General features: G+C 42.6%; 1 protein-coding gene across 1 annotated transcript in view; it reads left to right on the forward strand.

Moving 5' to 3' along the window:
- Positions 1-1,318: 1,318 nt before the first annotated feature.
- LOC120514878 (interferon-induced protein 44-like) overlaps positions 1,319-23,807 on the forward strand; it is a 43,347-nt gene continuing 20,858 nt past the window's right edge. The window contains exons 1-4 of the mRNA XM_039735506.1: positions 1,319-1,425; positions 6,611-6,660; positions 10,403-10,430; positions 17,390-17,585. Of these exons, the coding sequence (XP_039591440.1) occupies positions 6,639-6,660; positions 10,403-10,430; positions 17,390-17,585 (246 nt within the window). The 5' untranslated portion in view covers positions 1,319-1,425; positions 6,611-6,638. The remainder of the gene's footprint in view (positions 1,426-6,610; positions 6,661-10,402; positions 10,431-17,389; positions 17,586-23,807) is intronic.

A 23,807-nucleotide genomic window follows, 5' to 3' on the forward strand; every position in this document is an offset into this window, starting at 1 on the left:
CCACAAATAGAATATGTGGGGTGTGAACTCCAGTCTCCTTGTTACAGGGTAACAGCGCACAGCACCACCCCATGACTGACACATCATATAGAATCAGCTCGATCACACGACACTTTATTTCATACACAGGCTGCAGCTCAAAGTGCTTTACAAGACGTCAAAGGCAAAATTACAAGAAAAGAAAAAAACAAATTAAAATTAGATATGAAAAGTAATGCAGAAATAGTATACAAGAATAAATAACGCACAGATACATAAGACAGAAACAGATTAAAGAGAAACAGAGTCCTTACATATAGATATTTATTTATTTATTTATTTATTTATTTTTAAGTCTCTAAATGACAGTCCTGCGGTGGGCTGGCACCCTGCCCTGGGTTTGTTTCCTGCTTTGCGCCCTCTTTTGGCTGGGATTGGCTCCAGCAGACCCCCGTGACCCTGTAGTTAGGATATAGCGGGTTGGATAATGGATGGATGGATGGATAAATGACAGTCTGATGAGAAGGTCAGTTGGCAAAGGGTGGAAGAAAAAATTTGCATGGGTTCAAGGGGGCACTAAAGACTAGCCAGCCCCCAATAGGCCTTCTGCCTAACATTAAAGTGCTAAAGTCGTGTGTTTTTTTTTTTTCTTAAGGTTTTGACTTGGAAGATTTGATGCAGTGGGTCTCATGGCAGGTTATCTGCTTTCATTCAGACTTTCAAACATCACAGGCAGCTGCACAGGTTCAGGTGGTGGGGGGCATTCAGAGCAACTGGAAAATAAAAGAATAGGATAAGCATAACTTCTTCTTCTTCTTTTGGCTGCTTCCATTAAGGATTAAAAAAATATAAAAAGGTTGGACACAAATATGGACAGGGAGAAACAGTTTTCTGATTTGTTTACCATCTTAGCATTTACCTTTTGTGTTATTTCATTGAAGGAGCGCTCGTCAGGACGTGAAAGCAGACAAGATGATCAGACACAGACAGACATCTTGTGCTTTCTAAGGAACCAGCCGCCCATCCTGGACTTGCTCCTGCGTTGCACCAAAGAGAAGCTGCAGCTTCCTGGGCCTGTGAAGTGACCGAATTGTTCGAACGAATGAATGAACGAAGCCGAACTTTGGGCAGCCTGTATGTAATGGAAAAGTGCCCCCCCCAAACCCCCCAGGCACAGCAGGTAAACCAGGGCGCCACTACTGTCATCTGTAGGTCCTGAACTTGATGTTGTTATATATGTCTCGCCACGCAAAAACAGATGAACGTGATGGAGAGAAGCGGGGCGAGCTGTCGTGGGCGAATAGGGAATTTACTGCAGACCCGAAAGTGAAAGTGTCGGGAAACCAGCGGGCAAGTCCACCTCGAGCAGAACAGCAGTTTCACTTTCCGTCTGCAGTGGTGCCAGTCAAAGCGGGGAGCTGGTGGTGCCCCAGGACATTCGCACAGGTGAGTCTGTCTTCTAGGATTATTGCGTTTATTTCACGGGAGACGCGGCGCAGTGATTAGCGCTGCAGTTTCCTTACAGCTGCAGGAGAACGGGATTCGACAGCCTCTCTGTTTGTGCTCGTTATTAGATTTTACTGGGCGGTTAAATTTTCTGTCCTGGAATCGAACGGAATTCGGTCCGAGGTTTGATTCTTTTGTCCCGTTATTGAAATAAGCTTCCCTGTGGAATTCAGTGTATAGTATGGTGTAGCGCATGCGCAGTTACGCATAATTGGTACTAATGTATTCGTGCTCGCTTTCTATTCCACGTATGCTCCGTGCCAATCGCCCTTACGCCAGTCGCCAATGTTCACGTCGTGCAGCCGGCTGTTCTGCTTTTTACTCACGGTATGTGTCGCGTGGAAAAAAGTGAGTGGAAACGGTGGATTTGAAGGAGACAGCGGCGGAAACTTCTCTCTCCGTCAGCCGAGAATGCCGCACTCTAAATGATCTCCTTTCCAGCCTTTTCAGCCGTTACTCAGCGCAGATACAAATCAAATGTTTACATTTTTTTAAGATTATGGAGCTCAGAGCTATTTTACTAGTAGCACACCCAGTGCTATTTGAATAAATCAAAGGCACGTAACCAGAAGGGACGAGGCGTGGATATTTGCTACTGACAACCTAATCATGTAGATCAGGAAACTGTTTTTTAACTGCACTGAAGAAGAGCCGATCCAGTCATGGCGGAGGGCAGCCCCTCTACTAACATCATAGGCTGCCAGTTACTTAACTGATTACTAAGCAATAAAACGTTATTAATTTTTATGGAAGGAAAGTGCTGTGTGTGATCATTTGTGATGATGTGATTCAGACATACGTAAGTAGGCCGTGACATTAGGACGGAACTGATATGATGATCATGGATCATGAAAAGCATCTATGAGGGTGATGTGAAAGAGATGGCCACAGGACTCCAGGACATCACAGACACCGATGTTCAGTATGTGATGTTATGAAGGTGATTTCAAACTAAAAACTGCTAGAAATCTGACTCTGCATTGGCATCAAAGCCTAAAATTCATACTGCCCAGGGTGACCAGATGTCCCAGTTTGACTGTGCGTGCCATTGACCTGAAAAATAACTTAAATATAACAATATGTGCCAGTTTTAACAAGCTGCCATCTAAGGAAGTTTTATTGACAAGGCTGAAGTTACCTGCTTGTTTGCAGCTCCATATCTGATTGCACCCAGCCGCTTATTCAGTGTTAACAGAAAGAAATCTGCCTTCGTTAAAATGTAGGAGAGCTTTGCCAGGCCCAACGCAGGTACCGGAGTGAACTGGACTGGCAAAGTTGGCACACTCCCATATCTAATGAGTGGCATTTACTGTGATGTTTAATTAGCAGATTAAAGGATACAAATGGCCCTGGGCAGGGAAACACATAACGGCATCTTAACAAAGGTGTCTGTCTTTCTATAAAGGTGTGGAAATTATGGCAGGCCAACAACATTTAACACTTTACAGTGCCCATTAAACATCACAAAAAATGTAATTTATTAGATAGCAGAGTGCCCTGCAGTGGGTTTCCTACCTTGCACCCTGTGTTGGCAGGGATTGGCTCCAGCAGACCCCCGTGACCCTGTAGTTAGGATATAGAAGGTTGGATAATAGATGGATGGATGGATTGATGGATAGCAGAGTGTGCCAACTTTGCCAGTCAATTTGGCCCAGGTACCCATCTTGAGTTGGGTAAAAAGTCAGCTGAAGTTTAACAAAGAAATCTGTGTCTTCTTTAAAACTGTAAAAACTATGGTGGCCCTTTGTCATTCTACCCCTGTATAGTGCCCAATAAACACCATAGTAAAATGAAGTTGTGTTTTATAGAAATAACAGTACACCCCTTGATGAATCACCGATGAATCTTCCAACATCTCAAAAAATCAGAAAATATTCCATAAACTTTACGTGACACTTTCCTTTTAAGATCTGTTGTGAATCACAACTTGGTGCAACCCAAATGCAGACAGCATTATTTAAGACCTCTAATTCAAGAACCTTTGCCGTGTGTTGGTGACGACTTTACACGCTCAGAGTGATTACACTCCAATTTTTTTTTTTTTTTAGTGATCGAATTTTTATTGATAAAATGAAAAAGGAATGGCACAAAAGAAATAATAAGTGATTTTTGGGCTATAAGAACAAATATGAAAACACCATCGCACCCTATCTGAGACAGCAATTCAAAAAATAACAGATGGAAAAAAACAGTTAATGGGTAAAGTGGCACACACGCCACACAGAAGAACAAAGCAAAGCAAGCAAAAAAGAAGCTGGTTAAGTTGGCAGATGATACCAAGAAAGGTGGATTGGCAGGTAGTTGAGAATCCATTGAATCATCACAGAGGGACTTGGGCAGCAGACAGGCTTGGGCAGATTTGTGGACAATGAAATTTAATGTCAGTAAATGTAAAGAATCACACATAGGAAGTAAAAATATTAGGTTTGAATACAGAATGAGAGGTCTGAAAATCGACAGTCCACTTTATGAGAAGGATTTAGGAGTCACAGTGGACTCGACAAAAAGTTTCCCAGTCCTGTCCACTTAATTCTTCTAAAATAACATCACATTGAGTTTTGAAAGTCCTGCTGCCACCAAACTGCTCGGTCACTTATTACCATTTGTCTGTGGTTCTTGTGTTGAAGACAAACTTCCTTGTGCGAAATTTACCCTTAACAAGTTTCCAGCTGTGTCCCCGTGTTCTTGATGAACTCATTTTAAAGTCACCGTCTTGATCCACTGGGCTGATAACCTTCATCATTTTAAACACTTCACTCAGGTCTCCTCTTCATCTTCTTTTATTTAAACTGTAAAGGCTCAGCTCTTTTAATCTTTCCTCATAATTCAACCCCTGTAGCCCCATAATCAGCCTAGTCGCTCTTCTCTGGACCTTCTCTTGTGCTGCTGTGTCTTTATGGAGACCCAAACTGCACACAGGACTCCAGATGAGGCCTCACCAGTGGGTTATAAAGGTTGAGCAGATCCTCCTGTGACTTGTACTCCACAGATCAAGGCGCTATATAACCTGACATTCTGCTAGCCTTCCGAATGGCTTCTGAACTCTGTCTGGAGTTGATAGTGACAAGTCCACTATGACTTCTAAATCCTTCTCATAAGGTGGACTCTCGACTTTCAGACCCCCTGTTGATATCCTAGATTACATGACCTTCATTATTATTTGTTTTATATTGGTCATTTCACATTTGTTTCCACTTTGACATTAAAGAGTCTTTTTTTCTGCTGTTCAGTGTTATAAACTAAATTTAATCCACTTGGATTGTAAGTTGTATAACAATGAAATGTGAAAATGTCAGTGCTGTATATATAGTACTGTACAGAGTTTAGACATACTGATGCCAAGTTTGTTCATTATTTTGTTTGTTTTTCTTGTTATTATTAATTGTTCCTTATATTATAACCCACTTAGCACTAAGTTTATTTGTCGTTCTTATGTTACTGTTTGACGGCACGGTGGCGCAGTGGTAGTGCTGCTGCCTCGCAGTTAGGAGACCCGTCTGGGTTCGCTTCCCGGGTCCTCCCTGTGTGGAGTTTGCATGTTCTGTCTGTGTGGGTTTCCTCCGGGCGCTCCGGTTTCCTCCCAAAGACATGCAGGTTAGGTGGATTGGCGATTCTAAATTGGCCCTAGTGTGTGCTGGGTGTGTTTGTGTGTGTCCTGTGGTGGGTTGGCACCCTGCCCATGATTGGTTCCTGCCTTGTGCCCTTTGTTGGCTGGGATTGGCTCCAGCAGACCCCCGTGATCCTGTGTTCAGATTCAGCGGGTTAGAGGATGGATGGATGGATGTTACTGTTACAATACAGTATATTTTCTTTGTAATTAATATTTCCAGTCAAAGGTTACTTTTCCAGTCTCCTTCATGATTCTGCTTTTTCTAGTACAGTGTGGGACAGAGCCAGGCCTAAGACATGAGCACAGTCTGGCACAGCACACACACACTCACACACACACCCGCACACACTCACACACTCACAGTCTTACAGGGCTAATCTGAAGACTCCATTTTTTTTTTTTGGATGTATGAGGAAGTCATGTGGACTTGAGGAAAGAGTGTAAACCTGAGCAGACAGTAGAGACACGAGGCAGAAAGGGTAACCATTGTGCTGCTATCCCACATGTCAAAGCAAATGGCTGTTGATTTAAAATGAAGTGTGTCACTAGTTTATCGGTCATCTTTGCCTAAGTTTACGGTGATATTTGTCTTTGTAAGAACTTAACATCCCTGAGTTTGAGAACCTAACAATAAAAAATGTAAAATAACAAAAAAACATCAATGCAGGCGGTCACTATCTGCATATAAAATGTCTTAATTGGACACAGGTATGGTGTTACTAGTGCGTTATATATTTTAAGCATAACGTCCCTTGATTTGTATTCAACAACTTTTATGATTTATCCTAACCTCTTAACATTGCCTTTTCAATTGCGTCTGTGCATTGCTTACCTGATGAAAATGTTAGTTCAGCATAAACCCATAAATCCTTTTCTGAGGTTGCTTACTTTATGACAGTCCAAGTGATTAATGTCCTTATTAATAGAAGATCACCTCCCACCCTCACGTCCACAATCACATCATGTGTTGCTTGTGCCTGATGCCACAGTGGCAGGTGCAGCAGTCAGAGTTGTCCAGTTTAGTCCTCCAGACTACAAAGTGCCATCACTGCCTTTGAGTTCCTTTACCAGTACACCAGCTGCTGCCATCTGTCCACCTTCTGGAGGCGATCCTGACTTCTGACATCTGAGACAAATCCATTTCATGTTAGGTGACCTTGAGGACATTTGTTATGAGGACAGCAGTGTGTCAACTCACTTGTGTCCATTTGTGAGTGGCAAAACAATCTTAAAATCCTCCTGCTGACCTGCCCTTGTTCACCAATCTGCTGTCCAAGACTGACCATCGGTCAACTAATGAATAAGATGTGGTGATCTTCTTAGTATGAATGAACAAAGTGAAGGTCTCTTCAAGCCCATATAACCATAGCTGTGCCACAGGCTGGCAGCCTTCTAGGAGTGTCTGTTTCAGAACGGCTCCAGATTTACATTTCTTTTGTGTTCTTACCAATCTATTGTGTTTAATTTGTACAGAAGTACATGGAACTCATGAACTGACATGTTCTTTGTTCACAGAAGTGCCTTCAGCTGTCAGTAAGTGAAGATGGGCATCTTTGGATCTAAAGGTAAGAAAAATGATTGTGTGTTAGAGTAAATAAATGAAAGACACAGAAATAATCGACAACCACCACCACAGCAGCAGTAAACGTAACAGGAAAGATGGGCGGCCAACACAACTCCACGGCTGGACTCAAACAATAGCACAGAAGGCATGTTTTTCCTAAGCTTCATTTTTTCTTGTCATCATGCTGTTCCTGAGAGTCAAGATTCAAGTAGTCTTTAATTCCCAAAACTACAAGCATTTTGAATTCCATTAGATGTAGGGATCCTGCTGAATTCTGAAAGTATTATTGTGAACTGTCAAAGGTAATGATTCTTATTTGAAGAAATCATGTGCTGGTTTGAACAATGGCTGTCAGATGTTGGTATCTGTCCTGTGTTTTCTTTTCTTTTCTTTTCTTTTTCTTCTTTCTTCATTTCTTTTTTCCTGCATACAAATTTCCCCCTAAGTCTACCTAACCTAAGCCAAAAACGAATATGCAGTGGATCCAGAAAGTCCTCAGACCCTTTCCCTTTTTCACATTTTCTTCTGTTCCAGCCTTGTATTAAAATCATGTAAATCCTTAATTTTAATTCATTTTGTCTCCCACATCAAGCAACACTCAATAACCAAGAATGACAAGGATTTCAGAAATTGTTGCAAAATTATAATAAAAATAAATCAGAAATATCATACTGATGCAAGGATTCAGACCGTTCCTCAGTATTTTGTTGAAGACCCTTTGGGGGGTTACAGCTTGGAATCTTCTTGGTATTACATGACAAGCTTTGTGGACCTTATGTTTTGGGGGCTTTCTGCCATTCTTCTCTGCAGATCATCTCAAACTCTTCAGGCTGCTTGTTGACCTTCAGTGGACAGCCCTTTAAAGGTCTCTCCAGAGATGTTTAATTGGGTTCAAGTCGAGGGCCACTCAAGGACATTCACAGAGTTGTCCCAAAGCCACTCTTGTGCTGTGTTTGATTTGTCCTGTTAGAAGGTAAACCCTAACCCTAACCCTAACCCTAACCCTAGTCCAAGGTTCAGTGCGCTCTGGAGCCGGTTTTCATTAAAGATGTCTCTATACTTTGTTCTGCTCACCTTTGCTTCAACCCTGTCAAGTCTGCCAGTCCCTGCTGCTGAAAAACAACCCCACAACATAATGCTGCCACCACCATTCTTCACCATTGGAATGGTATTGCACAGGTGAAGAGCAGTGCCTGGTGTTCTCCAAACATGATGCTCATCTCGGTTTCATCAGACCAGAGAATCTTCTTTCTCACAGTCTGAGAGTCTTTTAGGTGCTTTCTTTGCAAACTCCAAGTGTGATTCCATGTGTCCTTTACTGTCTGCCCACTCTGTCATAAAGCCAAGATTAGTGGAGTGTAGCTGTGATGCTCATCCTTCTAAATGGTTTTTACCATTTCCGCACAGGTTCTCTGAGGCTCAGCCAGTGTGACCATCTTGTTCTTGCTCACCTCTTTTATCAAGGCCCTTCTCTCCCAGTTGCTCATTCTGGTTGCATGTTCAGCTCAACATAGAGTCTTGGTTGTTCCATTGAAGAATTGTGGAGGCCACTGGGTTCTTGGGGACCTTCAATGCTGCAGACAGTTTTGTATCCTTCCCCAGATCTCTGCCTTCTGCCTTGACACTGTTCTGTCTCTAAGCACTATAGGCTCTTCCTTCAGCCACCAGTGTTTGTCACCTGTGGTCCTTCTCTATCTGCCTTTCCTAATCATCACCAATCAATTGAACTGACCACAGATGGACTTCAAACAAGGTGTAGAAACATCTCAATGACGGGCCCTGGAATGGGATGCACCTGAGCCAGATTTTGAGTGTCACAGAAAAGGCTCTTAATGCTTGGGTCAAAGTGATATTTCAGTTTTTATTTTTTAATAAATTTGAAAAACTTTCTAAAATCCAGTTTTTGCTTTGTCATTATGGGGTACTGTGTAGTGTTGCTTGATGAGAGAAAAATGAATTTAAATGATTTTAGCAGAAGGTTGCAACATAAAAAATGTGAAAAAATTGAAGAGGCCTGGGTACTTTATAAATCCACTGTAGACTAGGAGATATAAAAACAATAGAAACACAAATAACTACAACCTGCTGAATGATCTTCTAAAGCTGTGAGGCATTCTCTATACTTAACAAAAGAGAAATGCCATTTACCTCTGCCAGGTAACCACAGTCACACCTCACCACTGTTTTTCTTCTGATCGTATGTCCTTTTCTCCCTCCAGTCCACAGCTTAGTCATTCACCACACCTGATGCCCTTCCTTTTTCTGTCTGGAAGACCACCTCCCTTTACTTGTCTGTCCATACCATTAGTTACTGCTGATCTACACACACCTTCTGCTGGTGTCTTTACTTGCAGCCCTGTGGTATAGCAGGTCTGCGGTTTAGAAATAAATCATTTGGATGCGCAGGTGCAAGTGATTGTTTGCTAAGGCAGCTGTCTCCGGGTTGCAGGGCGGCACATGCAGATGGTCCGATTATTTCATTGCCAGCCTAGAGCAGCAATCAGGCCATCGCACCTGCAGCTGCTCCCCAGCATATAAAAGGGGAGCACATGTTCAAGAAGAGAGGAAAAAAGAGAATAGAAACTGAGGTAGAGAAAAAAAGCGCAACATCGGGAGAGAGAAAGAGAGAAAAAGAAAGAAAACGAATGAGTCAGCCAGCCCGCCCGCCTTCTAGTGTGGGAAAAGGCAGCACGGTCATTGGTCCCATGATGGAGTAAAGGATTGGCGCTCTAGGGACAGATCGTCCCCACTGATTGTGCAGAGGAGTGGGTGCGATTGATGTGGCATCCTCTTCACGTTTCCAAGGTATGCCGGAGTGAGCAAGAAGGAAGATGACTCTGAGGAGTCTTGCTGACGCAGCTCAGGGCGGCTAAGACAGGGGTCGGGATGTAGAAAACTGAGCGAGCAATGGATGACGAGGGGGGAGTTGTGTTCGGCTCGCTTAGGAGTGGAAGCAACACTGACGCAATGACTGATGATTTTCGTATTCTCATTTTAAGTCTTATTTTTAATCACGTGGATTTCCACTCTTTTAGTGGATTGTTTGTTTATCGAAGAGGTAAGAAACACTGCACTTTTTGACTGTGTTTTAAGGAGCACTATATAATAAAATCAGTCTATCACTTTTACACCATAATCCCCTTGCTTAGTGTGTGTTTGTCCTCATTTGTTCAGCTCATCCTGGTCATGACTATTAACAGTCTCGGGTTCAAAGAGGCTCCCAAATATGAAGAGGGAGCAAGGTGCTAACCCGCACCGTCACAACACCCAGTAATCCCCAAGTCTCATCTCTGTGGTGTACTGCTTTGACCATATACTGTACATGGCAGGCGTGGTATTGTAATCAAGGGTAACAATATTGAATTGAATATCTTTATTGTCATTGCACAAGTATAGCAAAATTGGATGAATGGGGTGCACTTTAAAGAAGGTCTTTGAGAAAACTGACAGACATTGTGTGCCGTATGTACTCTAACATGTTTTGAAAATTGATGAAGAAGAAAATTAGTTTGACAGCCCTGCTGTACTTGGATATTTAGGTATTTTACTGGTATTTTATAATTACTTTCAGTGACCTTATGGCCACCGAGAACGTTTACTGGGGTCCCCTAATTGGCCATGGCTGAAGCACTGACCTAGTAGAACCCAAAATATTGAGATCTATTGTATTACTAATGCAAATTTCTCTTTTGTCTTTCTTAAACATGAAATCTGCCTATGTGGCTCACCTGTGCTGCATGAAGGCTGGAGAGAAGTGGACTGGAGTGAAAGGCAAGTGTCTGCGGGACTGGTGGGAAGGGGCATTTGTGAAGGAACAGATGGACACCAGAGGGCTGCCCACTAGTCAAGAATGAGAGGTGCACCCTGGGGCAGGATGAGGCTGCAGTCTCTCCGCCATGGTGCTCGGTGGATGGCTGCACAGATTTAGAGTTCCTTCCGTTTTAAGACTGTGGAGGTAAATAAACAGAAAGCGTTAAGCACCTGTAAATGACCAGAGTAGGACAGAACATTTGCATTTATTTATTTGTCCAATGCCTTTATCCAAAGCAACTTACAACATTTGACGTAAACTTGGTTACATTTCTATATCCATTTAGAGCACAGGCAGGTGAAGTGACTTGCTCAGGGTCACATAGTGTTGGGATTTGAACCAAGAACCTCAAGATTTCAAGTCCAAAGCCTTAACAGGTGCACCACACTGCCTGCTTTCAGTACTACAGTAGTTAATACTTTAGAACTAACAGTTAAACTGAATGTCTCACCTCCAAAAGGACAGGAACGCCCTGGCTCTTAATATGGGTGATTTCTTTATGTTGTGAGGGTTTGCCCTTTTGCTGCAGCCTGCCACGTCAAAGTTAACCGTCTGCTGGCACTGGAGGGTTGTCCTCTTCTTCTTTCTCTTCATCTTTTCAAACTTCTCAATTAGGTTGATATGCATGATCATCTATCTCCGTAGAGCTCAGTCCTATACCTGTTCACCAGTCAATCTCTTTTCCTTCAGATCGTCTTTTACTTTATCCATCCACCTCCACTTTGGTCTCCCTTTCTTTCTTTTCCCCTGGACTTCCACTGCCATTACCCTTTTGCCCACACATATGTCCATACCACTTCAATCTACATTCCTGTACTTTCACAGTTGTCTCTCCCACTTTTGTTGTACATCTGATCTTCTCATTTCTTATTCTGTCCTATGTGGTAACTCCACATTCTCATTTCGACCACATCCAACTTCTTCTCTGTGCTGCCTTTACTGCCCATGTCTCACCTCCAAGCATCATTGCTGGTCTTAGCACTGTCTTAAAAACAAACCTGACCTTTCACATTTGCCTTGATACCTTCCTCCAATTGTTCCATCCACACTGCACTCTGTGGCTTATCTCAACATCTCGTTTTCCATCTCAATCTACCACACATCCATCAGGAGAGTTGAACTGCCAATGTTAGTTACGAGTGGTTCTGAATGACAGATGCTACAGACATGTGTGGAAAATGATCTCTAGATAAGCAAAGTAAAAGTGTGTCAGTATAAAAACCAACGTTCATGCACCATCTGTACAAACCTTCACCGTTTTTGTCTGCTCCACAGGTTTCAATAAATAACGAAGGGGTTTTCAGTCTGACTCTATTTTGTACCCAGGGCTCCTGTTGCCTGCCCTTTTATTAAAAGGGTATCTCTGTTTTGAATCCACTTATGGTGGAACCCCTTCCCTTAACTGCTCGTCCTTCACAAGATAGCAGTGTTGAATTTAAACTCTGGGCCTTTGGATTACAGAACAGCCCTTTCAGCCAGTTGGCTTCTAACCTATGAGGGACCTCTTACAGTACCTAGCAGCAGGATCCATCTCATTCTGTATCGGCCCATTGTATTATTTCATAGCCAGTAATGGCTGTGACCTTTGGCCTTTGGTTTAAGATGGCATTTCTCAAGCACTTGCCTGTTTAGATCTTCCCCACTGGCACACTTGCAGTCTTTTAACTGAATTGTAATGATGCTCATTTATTCATTTTTTGGAGAGGTTCCACGATGCCAGTCAGAGTTTCTTAGACTGTCAGTTTTATTAGAAAATTCATTTAAATTTAACTTCCTTTGGTCTTATGGTGGCGATTCCATTCTTGATAAATTTCTATATAGAGTTCTTCATACGTCTGTAAGAGTTTCTCTCCAACTACCCCGGTTTTCCACCCACAACTCCACAGATCTGCAGGTTAGGTCAATTGATGACTCTAAACTGAAACTGGCCTGATGTTGCCAAGATTGGGCTCTGACTCCGTGCAACCATTAACTGAATGAGGTGGATGTGTTACTCCATGTAGTTCCATCATGGATGAGCATGTATGTCTGTCTGTCTCTGCTAGCCCTACTATTATCCTAGCATCCATCTGTTATCTTGGGTGTGGCCAGTCGGGTCGGTGCCGACCCGTGTCCTAAATCAGCCTCCCTCAACCCTCAAACATTTTTTTATCATCCAGTTTGTTTCCTTACCTCTTGGTTACCTTGTTAGGCTTCCTTATCCATGAAAAGATTTTAAAATTTGGTTTTAAAATTTTTGGTGTGGCCCTCTGAAGATGAGACGTATGATGTCAATAAAACGGCCCAGTCCAAAAAAATTGGTAAAATAAACCTCAGGAGAATTATACAAATAAATCAAAGGTTTATATGTTACCTGACTATTACTGAGGGGTATTAGAACACAACTGTAAAAAAAAAAAAATTACAATTTTTTATTTTAATAATATTACTATCAATATCAATATTATTAATATTAGTAACATCTGTGGTGTTAGGGTCGGTTTTGACCCATATATATTTACTTCAAGAAGAAGGCAAAAAAAAGTATTTTTTTTCCAAAAGTTGAACTTTAATTCAATTACAAAGACAAAGCCAAACAAGTAAGACAAAATAAAATACAAAATAAATTACAAAATGTAGATCAAACAAACAATCAAACCAATAGAATTAGTAGTACGGTGGTAGGGTGGTAGGATTGCTACTGTATGTTTACACTATGTGCAAGTAGGACAGTAAGTGACATTTTTAGTGTGCTCTTTGCAAATATATTTCTTGCATTTGGCACACATGGAATTGGTTTTTCTGTCCTTGCTGCTTGGGCAGACCTGACAGCGCTTTCTTTTGGAATCCGGCAGCCTCTCTGGGTCGGGGTCTGTGGCTGTGGCAGGGCTGGCTAAAGGGAAGGATGCTGGTGCTGAAGCTCTTCGTCTTCCTGCTGACGTGGGACGGAGTGCTTGCCGTGGTCTGCAGCTCTCTGACCACAGCTGCAGCGGCTGGGTCTCGGGGGACCCGTTCCCTTTTTTCAATGTGTCCCTTTATAAGAGAATCCCCTAGTTCTTGGAGAAACATTCTTCGCTTTTGATTCTTCCCTGCATTCCACCCTTGGTGGATTTGGGTCCACAACACAAATCCGTTGTAGGCTGACACATCCAGCATATTGTAGAACAAACCACTGGCCATCTCCTGGTCATGCGCTGGCATGTATAGGTGGCAGTCAGCTTGTCCAGGTTGTCCACCCCTCCTTTGTTTTTATTGTAATCCAAAATAATGATGGGCTTTTTCTCTTTTGCTGATGACACAGCAGTGTCCTTGTGGAGTGTGGACATGAGTATCACACTCCGTTTTTTTTTTGGACAATATGACACAATAGTGGTTGTGTCTGTAAAGGCAAATTTTGAAGACAGTGGTGCCCTGTTCTTCAAATTCACAATTTCAGCGGGCAGCTCAGGTTTATTTTTTTTGATAGTGCCCACCATGGTGAGCTTTCGCCTCAGAAGTTCCTGTCCAAGATCAAAACTTGTAAAAAAATTGTCACATGTAATATTGTGTCCATGCAGTCCAGTTGTCAAGTCGAGGACTACACGTCTTCCCTGGTTCCTCTCAGGGATGCCACTTTCAGGTTTTCCTGTGTAAATTTGCATGTTCCAAGCATAGCTTGTTCTTGCATCACAGGCTGCCCAGATTTTTATCCCGTATTTGGCTGGCTTATTGGGCATGTATTGCCAGAAAGGGCATCTTCCCCGGAAAGGCACAAGACGCTCGTCTACGGTAACCTCTGGCCCTGGATTGAACATCAAAGGCAGGCGCTGCACCCATCTCTCCCAGACATCCCTTATGGGAGCAAGCTTGTCACGTCTTGCTCTCATGTCTTGGTTGTCAAACCTGAGGACTCTCGAGATCATGTGGAAGCTCTTCAGTGACATTGTGGCCCGAAAAATATTTCTGCCTGTTGCTGTGTCCCAGAGACTGGCTGTGGCCTCATTGCTGGATCGGTATACTCCAGCAAGAAGAAGAATTCCAATATAAGCATCCAGGAATTCTTCATCAAAGTCAATCCATGTGTCTCCGTAGACTTTTTGTCCTTCTAGGTTTGTCATGTCAAGTATTATTTTTTTCAGCAATGATGGTATGAACTGTTCAAAACTTGTTTTGATGTCACTTATCCTTGTTATGGCAAACCTTGTGACCCCAGGAGTCATTCTGATGATATTTTCAGCAGCTGCCCTGCCAGTTGTCCTGCGAGTCTCGTCAGGTGGTACTAACCTCCAGGAGATGCTGCCATTCTTGGACTGTAGTACTTCAGCTGGTGGGGAAACTGCTTCAGAGGTGATCTCCTCCTCAGACTCTGTGTCTGTGTCTTCTGACTGACACTCCACAATGTCTTCCTCCTCTGAGTCCACCTCATCAGTGTCGCTGTGCCACTCTGTAACTTGTCCTTCAGCTAGGATATGATCCAGAGCTTGGAGTGCTGTGAATCTGGCCATTTTTACCTCTGCAAATTAGATGCTTTCTCTCCAGTCACAATCACCAAACTGAACTGGTCTGGGTCTGTTTTGTATGGGCTGTCTCTGTTTTTTTACTCGGGGGAGGTGTGAAGAGATAAGCCCCTGACTACAGCTCGGGGGATGGGAGAGGCCTGCTACCTGACAGAGTTGTGTGGGGGTGTGGGGGGGGCCAGAGTGAGCTGAGAGTGTGTTTATACTGGAACTTAAGTTTGGCCAGTATTTATTGTTTTATGATCTCTTATTGTACCCTGGGTCGTGGCCGACCCGGTAAGACCACAGGCAGTGAATTTCTGATTAGAGAAATAATTTACTTTTTTTTTTTGTTTGTTTAAATGGAAGTTTCCGAAAAATGGAAAAAGCCTTGATGCAGTAAACAAAATGTATGTGGTACTTTTATGCATTTAAAACTTGAAAACGGGTCAGTACTGACCCTAGGGTAATAGTAGGGCTAGAGATTTTGAGCAATGTATGGTCTCTTCTAAATGTCCATTTAATGTCCCCATTACTAGCTTTGCTGTTATTCTGCTGATTTATGAACAGCTTGGAGGCATTAAGGTTTTTGAGACTTTGTAGAAACAAACAAGTTTAATTGTGGTTAACACTAGAATCTCTGAAGCCTACAAAAAAACTTGTAATCCCGGCCCACCTTAAATTCCTTCACACCTCTCCATCAACGTCTATTTTTTGCAAATGTGTCGATCAGCATAAGCAACAAGCAGCCTGCTAGAACCACCTACTCACTCCTCGCCCCGATGGAGCTGAAGTCAGTCACAAAATTCTCAGAGCTAAAATGTGTTTATCTGGGTGTGAGTTAGCTGGAGTTATTCCATAGTATACTATTAATTATGTGAAGTGGATAAAGTGTGAAGACTTTAGTCCAAATATCAAATAAACACGTGCACTTTTATTCAAGAATATAACAAAAAAAAAATCATTCGATTTACATGTTGCTGTCAATGAGTTAAAAAAGCTCAGATCGACAGAACGTTGATATGTATTCTTGGATGGTGCAGAGGTAAGAAGTCAGCTGCTGTTATTATTACTATAATATAATAAAAATATACATTTGATTTGAGTCTGTAACAGCTGGTGTACATCTTGGCTACTAGTAAAAGTTAGCGCTTTTTCTGTATTATTCAATTTTATTCTCTCAGTGACGTTCATGTGGTACAACAAACTTGCCTCTCCTTCTCTGAGTTGATGACGTTTATCTCCATTCTTTTCACAAGAGCAGCAATGACCACAGTTGGTGCTGCGGCTGATGCCTGCTCAGAACTATCTGTTGTACCGGCAATCAAAGATATGATGTCCCATGACCGCTATCAGACTATCATGCAGCATTTACGCTTTGACAACAAATACACCCATGCAGAATGTGTGAAAAACAACAGATATGCTGCAGTTTCAGACATCTGGCCAGGTTTTGTTGAAAGCTGTGTTTTGAGTTACAACCCAGGGCAAAGACTTTCAGAGGCTGTGATCATAAAACTTATGGAGGCGTTTCTGGACAAAGGCAGAACCGTAACAACAGACAACCTCTTCATGTTGCTTTCTCTGGCTAACAGACTGCTGTGCCATAGCACAACTCTGCTTGGCACCATAAAGTAAAATGATTTTGGAACTTCCACCTGCAGCTAAAGTCACTTTAGTACGCAAACACCTTGCCACGCTAGTGTTTAGACCTGGCAGTGCCATGCTGGCGGTGTATATGCCCTAAATGAAGAAGCATTTGATTCAATTCTGTAGCGCTCGGTGTAAAGTATTGCTACCTGTAAAAGATATCGCTGAAGGGATATAACCAGACACACAAACGCTGGTGAATCAAGTCTTCTTGGTATCTTGTTTTCACTTGAATTTTTTGTTATTCAGTTATATTCTTAAATAAAAGCACAGTTGTTTCATTATACTTTTGCAACAGTGTTTAATTTTATATTCCAGAAGCCACTTGAATGAGATCAAATCTGTCTCTGCCTCTCTTGCGCATGCACACACACACAACAGTCACACATGAAAATGTCACTATTTGAAAACGCTATGGCATTTGAACATGAGTTGTCATTTGAATATATGTTTTAAGTATGTGTTTAGCATTATTGGCCTCCCATATCCTGTCATCCTACACTTACACAGAATGTTGTAGACACGAAACACATGAGATGTATGTATTCTAAATAATGATAAATTATTACCCTCTACAATTCCAGGCACCTCACACCCAGATAAACACACGAGCTCTGAGAATTTTTCGAGTGACTTCATCTCCATCGGGGGTGGTGGGTGGTGGGATAGCAGGCTGCTTGCGCAAATGAACATATTTACAATACAAGACAAATTTTTTCATAGGCTTCAGGGATTCTAGTGTTGGTACTTCTTGGGCTTTCTTGCAACTGTCAGTGAACATTTTTCACCAACTTTGCTTTTTGCTTCCATAACAGCACCAGGAACAAGCTCCTCTCTGAAATCAGGAATTATAAGACTGGTTTCTCCTCTGTGGAAAAGCCAAGGATCTTACTGGTAGGACAGGTTGGAGCTGGAAAGTCGAGCTACTTCAACTCAGTGAATTCTGCTTACAGAGGAAACACCATCTTTCAGGCTGATGTGGGACCAAGTAGCACCAGTGTCACCAAGCATGTAAGAATCCACTGCTTTGTAAGAGATCAAATTCTCCTGCTTCACTTAATTTATGGGCAGTCGGTTGTGGCACAGAAGTGATGGCAATGGGTTATACTATGAGAACAAGTAATGTTGGAAGGTAGAGATGATGGTCAGAATTGCTCAACTAAAATATGTAGCCTCCTGGCCTTTATCTGTGTCTGCGGTCAGTTGACTTGCATTAACACTACAAATACCAAAGCCTATGAAAAAGCTTGTAATCCCAGCCCACCTTAAATCCCTTCGCACCTCTCCACCAGCATCTTTTGTGTTGTAAATGTGCCGATCAACACAAACAGGAAGTAGCCTACTATCCCATCCCCCAACCAATGCAGAAACGGCAGAAAGTTCTCTCAGGTCAAGTCTGTTTTCCTGCGTGTGACTTGCCGGGAATTTTATAGGGTAAATACTATATCGTTATTTGGAATACATACATTTCATGTGTGTTCCGTGTCTACAACAGTCTATGTCAGCGTTTCTCAACCTTTATGTATTTGCGAAACGAGTTTGGATAAGTTTTAATCGCGCCCCCCTTACCCTTTTTTGAAAGGAGCCCACTGATACCAATTTGTTCTTTTTTAATTAATGATATATCATAAATGCATATTTTATTATACCTACTTAACTTTTATCAACATTTATCTAACTCTATATTTATTTTTCTAGTATCAGAATGCAGTTTTAGTTAATTTGTTTTGGTTTCAATAGATGTATTTTTCATATTTTCGATTCTTGTTTTCTTTTATTCACATCTTCATGCCCCCTCTTTTGATTACTTCGCGCTCCACTAGGGGGGCCCGCCCCACAGTTTGAGAACTACTGGTCTATGTAAACACATCGTTAAAAGAGAAACGCTTCTTATGTTTTAGTAATAATTGACAAAATGTAGACATGAAGTGTATAATGTGTGAAGCCTGAAATCCAAATATCAAATAAACACTTTAATGAAAGGTACAAGTTAAACAAAACAAGTGCGCTCTTATTCAAGAATATAACTGCAGAAAAAGAACCTGCGTTAGGGTGCGACATTGACACACCCTTAATACAACCGCTTTGGTGGCACAGTGGTAAGAATTGCTGATTGGTAATCAAAAGGTTGTCGGATCAATGCCGGACACCTCTGTTTTGAAAAGTGAACTGCTCTTATTCTTACTATTATAGAATAAAAACATACATTTGATTTGAGTCTGTAACAGGTCTGTAACTGGTCTCTTATTCCAAGTGTCTATCGTTTTTTGTGTAAAGAAAAACGTCCTAATGTTAGTGCAAAATTTACGCTTAACAAGTTTCCAACTGTGTCCCCGTATTCTCGATGAACTCATTTTAAAATACAAGTCTTGATCCACTGGACTAATTCCCCTCATCATTTTGAGCACTTCAATCATGTCACCTCTTAATCTTCTGTTCCTTAAACTGTAAAGGCTCAGCTCTTTTAATCTTTCCTCATAATTCAACCCCTGAAGCCCTGGAATCACCCCAGTCACTCTACTCTGGACCTTTTCTAGCACTGCTATGTCCTTTTGGTAGCCTGGAGATCAAAACTGCACACAATACTCCAGATGAGGCCTCACCAGTGTGTTATAAAGCTTCAACAGAACCTCCTGTGACTTGAACTGCACACATCAAGGCGCTATATAAACCTGGCATTCTGTTAGCCTTCTTAATGGCGTCTGAACACTGTCAATAGCTTAACCCTAAATCCTTCTCATAAGGTGTGCTCTCGATTTTCCGACCGCCCATTGTGTATTCAAACCTCACATTTTTACTTCCTATGTGTAATTCTTCACATTTACTGACATTAAATTTCATCTGCCACAAATCTGCCCAAGTCTGTCTGCTAGCCAAGTCCATCTGTAATGATATAACGGATTCCAAATTATCTGCTAATCCACCTATCTTAGTATCATCTGCAAACTTGTTACTTATATTCCAATCTAAATCATTTATATATATTAAAAATAGCAGCGTCCCCAGCACTGACCCCTGCTGGTCACCACTCTTAACATTGGCCAATTCTGATGAGGTTCCTCACACCATCACCCTCTGCTTCCTGTGTCTGAGCCAATCTAAAAACATCACCCAGAACTTCCACTTCTTTTAACTTAATGCCCAACCTCTCAATGGCACCTCATCAAATGCTTTCTGAACAACAATAATAATTCTGTCCGCCACACTCCCCGCCAGCTCTGTCATCTACTTCCCAACTCCGGCTCACTTGCTGGGTTCCCAACAGTCCTTTATAAAATCCTTGACCCAGAATTTCTTCCGTTCCTCCTCCCATGTGACTTACCAGCACTTCCAGGTCAAATGGAGGGCTTGAGTTTTCTTCAGCCTGGAAGTATTTCAGGGCTTCTGTCCCCATGACTAGGAAGTACTTTCAGGCTATACAGAAAGTAAAAAGCAGCACCCACAGTACCCAGCAGGGCTGTGAAACTGAACTCCAAATCCCATGGTGCCCTGCGGGAATCTGGGGCAGTGCTATGCTGCAGGAAAATCACCATCTAGCATCCTGGGGGAGGCAGTGTCCCAAAGTAGCTGCCTTCCCACATCCTTCCATTCTTTGGGCGTGCCGGGTGGGTTGAACTGCTGGCCATCCATCACATTTCCCTCCCTCAGCTGAGCACATTGGGTCGAAGCGTCCAGTCCCACAAGGGTTGTCCTTCTCCAGGAGGGGCTGTCTACTGTGGCCAGACTGTGGTTTTGTCCTAGAAAACAAGAGCAAGAGAACTGGGGAAAGCTAGTGTTCCTTGTTCGTCTTCTGATGTCCTCTCTGGCTCTAAAAGGACAATTCCTCCACATACGGCCTGGCCAACGGCATTCGTAGCACGACTGCCTCCCTCCTGCCATTCTTGCCCTGCATATTTGGAAGCATCCTGGAAATGGCTGTTCTGCCCTTTGACTAGCTGAGGGTGGATCGTCTCCTTGCCCCCTCAGAGAGCGTCCTTCCATTGCACGGGACCTCACCACTCCATGCTCTGCCTTGTTAGGAGATCCCTGCTTTCTGCCCTGGACCTCCTATTCTCTCTGGGGTTTGATCACAGTTTGGGTTTCTCTATGAATAAGAGAAAGACCATTTACTGTCTGAGCCCCTTTAGATTTAGGTGAGACTGGTGCCGATATCTTAAGGGTAGTGACCACCCGGAAGTTAGCATGACCCCACTGTTCTGACTCATCTGACCCTTCCTCCAGACACTCGTTCATCACCTCTTTCCCACTTGTAGGACACGAGGCTACTTGACAACTGATATCATATAATCTGGCTGCCCCTTCACTCTGTGTCCCCCTATTTTGTATGGTACTTGTGGGACTCACCTGTACCGCCAAATCCATTAGCTGGGGTAACTGCCAATCAAGCAGCCACAGGTACTCCATCACCCATCTTAAAGGCACCTCAGCCATTGTTCCCAACTCCTCGAGTATTTTTTTCATATTTGTAACAACCTGTAAAAATGAGTGTATGGGCTGGAGCAACCTTTCCAGCTCCCACACATCAAAGTCAGTCAAACAATTAGCTGGTGACAGACTCTGACCTCCATAAGCCCCGTCCCCCAGCCGTGAGTCGTCAAGCATACCCTGCGCATACACTGTCGGGATTTGCACTGACTCTTGGGATTTGGAGTTTCGGAATATGGCTTCGTGCCAACTGTGATCCACATGTTTCGTTTTATCGGCGGACCAATTAGTCACTCCCTGAACCTCCTTACCTTTCATTATTGGGGGCACTGCTTTGTTCGCCTCCCCCTCCCCCTTTGGGGAGTCCATGTATGTCGGGATATCATCAAAGCAGCAGTCAAGGCCGATGCTGACCTTCTCTATCCCAGCATTCCTCAGGGCAGGTCATGTGTCCCTTTCTGGCAAGCTGCAGGTAGAAGTCTTCAGCACTCGAACGATCTTTGGGAAGCGCACTACTGTCATTGGGAGTATTTTCTGCCTCTCATGAAATCTCTGGATGATCTCCTTCTATGAGATATGAGTATGGGACAAAGTGTACAAATTTGAGAAACCTCACAATCCCTTCCCCGGCACATACCTCATTTTGCACATCATCACCTTGAATTTTTTCCTCCCGATATATGTAGCCACTCCATATCTCATCTTTGATGCGTTTGAGGTCAAGCTCTTGACTTCTCCTGGTATTGTCAGTTTACTTTACTTTCTTCTTTCCCATGACGGATTGGTGAATGGGCTTTGGTGAATTCCCACATGTTGCGACACTGTCTTGTCGGGTTGTGTCCATAAAATAATGCAGGATTCTGCGAAACAGATGGCCAGAATTCCTGCCGACTACGCCACTGTGACACAAGAGGGTGCTGTCGCTCCTCTAACCCAACAGACAAATGTCCAGGACACCTGGTAAAAGCACAAAAAAGTTTTTTTAATTCTTTCCTTTTCTGTAATAGTGCCTCAAGCACCCTAACCACCATACACAGGCAGGTAATACTAATAATTCTCAATAAAAATAACAACAATAATAATAATAATAATTCTCTCCTCCACACCTACCAGCAAGCTCTTTCATCTACCTCCCAACTCCAGCTTGCTTGCTGGGTTCCCAACAGTCCTTTATATAGTCCTTGATCCGGAAGTGCTTCTGTTCTTCCTCCATGTGACTTGCTAGCACTTCCGGGTCAAACGGAGGACTTGCATTTTCTTTAGTCCGGAAGTATTTCCGGGCTTCCATCTCTATGACTTGGGAGTACTTCCGGGCTAAACAAAAAGTAAAAATCCCCCGGTCTCCCTGCAGCACCTCCTGGCTGTTTATTGGATCTTTGGACTTCAGGCTTCATACATTATTCAGTTTATGCCTACATTTTGTCATTTACTACTAAAATATGAAAAACGTTTCTGATTTAAAAATGTGTTTACACAGATCACTGTAGAAACAGAAAACAAACGTGAAATGCGTGTGTTCCAAATAATGATCTATTATTTCCATTCTAAAACTCCACTTCACTTCCAGATAATCAATCAAGGCATGAGCTGGGAGAAGTTTGTGAACGTTCTAAGTTGGTGGGGGGATGGAATAGCCGGCTGCTTGCTGCTTGTCTTTATTGGCACATTTAGAGGACAAAAGACACTGGCAGAGATGTGCAAATGGATTTAAATTGGGCTGGATCTACAAGTATTTTCGTAGGCTCTGGTAATTCTAGTGTTAAGGGCGTGCCAAAGGTGCACCTTAACGTGAGTTCTTTTTCTGCAGTTATATTCTTGAATAAAAGCGCACTTGTTTTGTTATACTTGTACCTTTTCTGAAAGTGTTTATTTGATATTTGGACTTCAGGCTTCACACATTATACACTTCATGTCTACATTTTGTCAATTATTACTAAAACTTGAAAAATGTTTATGTTTTAACAATGTGCTTACACAGATCTTTGTAGACACGGAACACACGGGAAATGTATGTATTCCAAATAACGATATATTATTTACCCTATACAACTCCCGGCAACTCACACGCAGGTAAACAGACTTGAGCTGAGAGAACTTTCTGCCCTTTCTGCGTTGGTGGTTGGATGGGATAACAGGCTGCTTGCAGCTTGTTTTGATCAACACATTTACAACACAAAAGACGCTGATGGAGAGGTGAGAAGGGATTTAAGATGGGCCGGGATTACAAGTTTTTCCGTAGACTTTGGTATTCTAGTGTTAAGTGTGTCCACAACATGCTGCGTGCATAGCATCATTATTTGGTACAACATAAGATTTGAGCAGGTATCTCACAAATGAAAATATGCATAAGCAAGCAGTGTTGTGGAGTTGGTACACAAAACCTTGGACTCCAACTCTATCTTTTCGATTTATGTTACCACCAACTCCAGTGCTGCTTGATTTAAGACAATTTAACAAATAATCAATTTAAAAGAAATAATCTTCATTTTGTACATAACCATACCTTTTCGAGACTCAGGTATCATTTGAATGTAAAATGTAAGGTGATGTAACAAGAAAGATTACATTAAATGAAGGTAGGAGATTAAAAAACTTTTATCTGTACATTTGTTAAAGAAACACTGTATCTATAGAGGTTGGGAAGCTTGCACTGGTACAGTTTCTTACCACACACACCACATGATGTAACAGCTCAGGATCCCGGTTGTCACCCCGAGGCAGACAAGCAGTCCAGTCCCACCCTCAGGAAATGACCATCTCTCTGTTGCAGCCAGGTGTTGCGTGAGCGTCCCCTTGGCCTGGTCCAGC

This window comes from Polypterus senegalus, chromosome 14 (genome assembly GCF_016835505.1).
Source record: "Polypterus senegalus isolate Bchr_013 chromosome 14, ASM1683550v1, whole genome shotgun sequence".
In the NCBI taxonomy this organism is placed as follows: Eukaryota; Metazoa; Chordata; class Cladistia; order Polypteriformes; family Polypteridae; genus Polypterus; species Polypterus senegalus.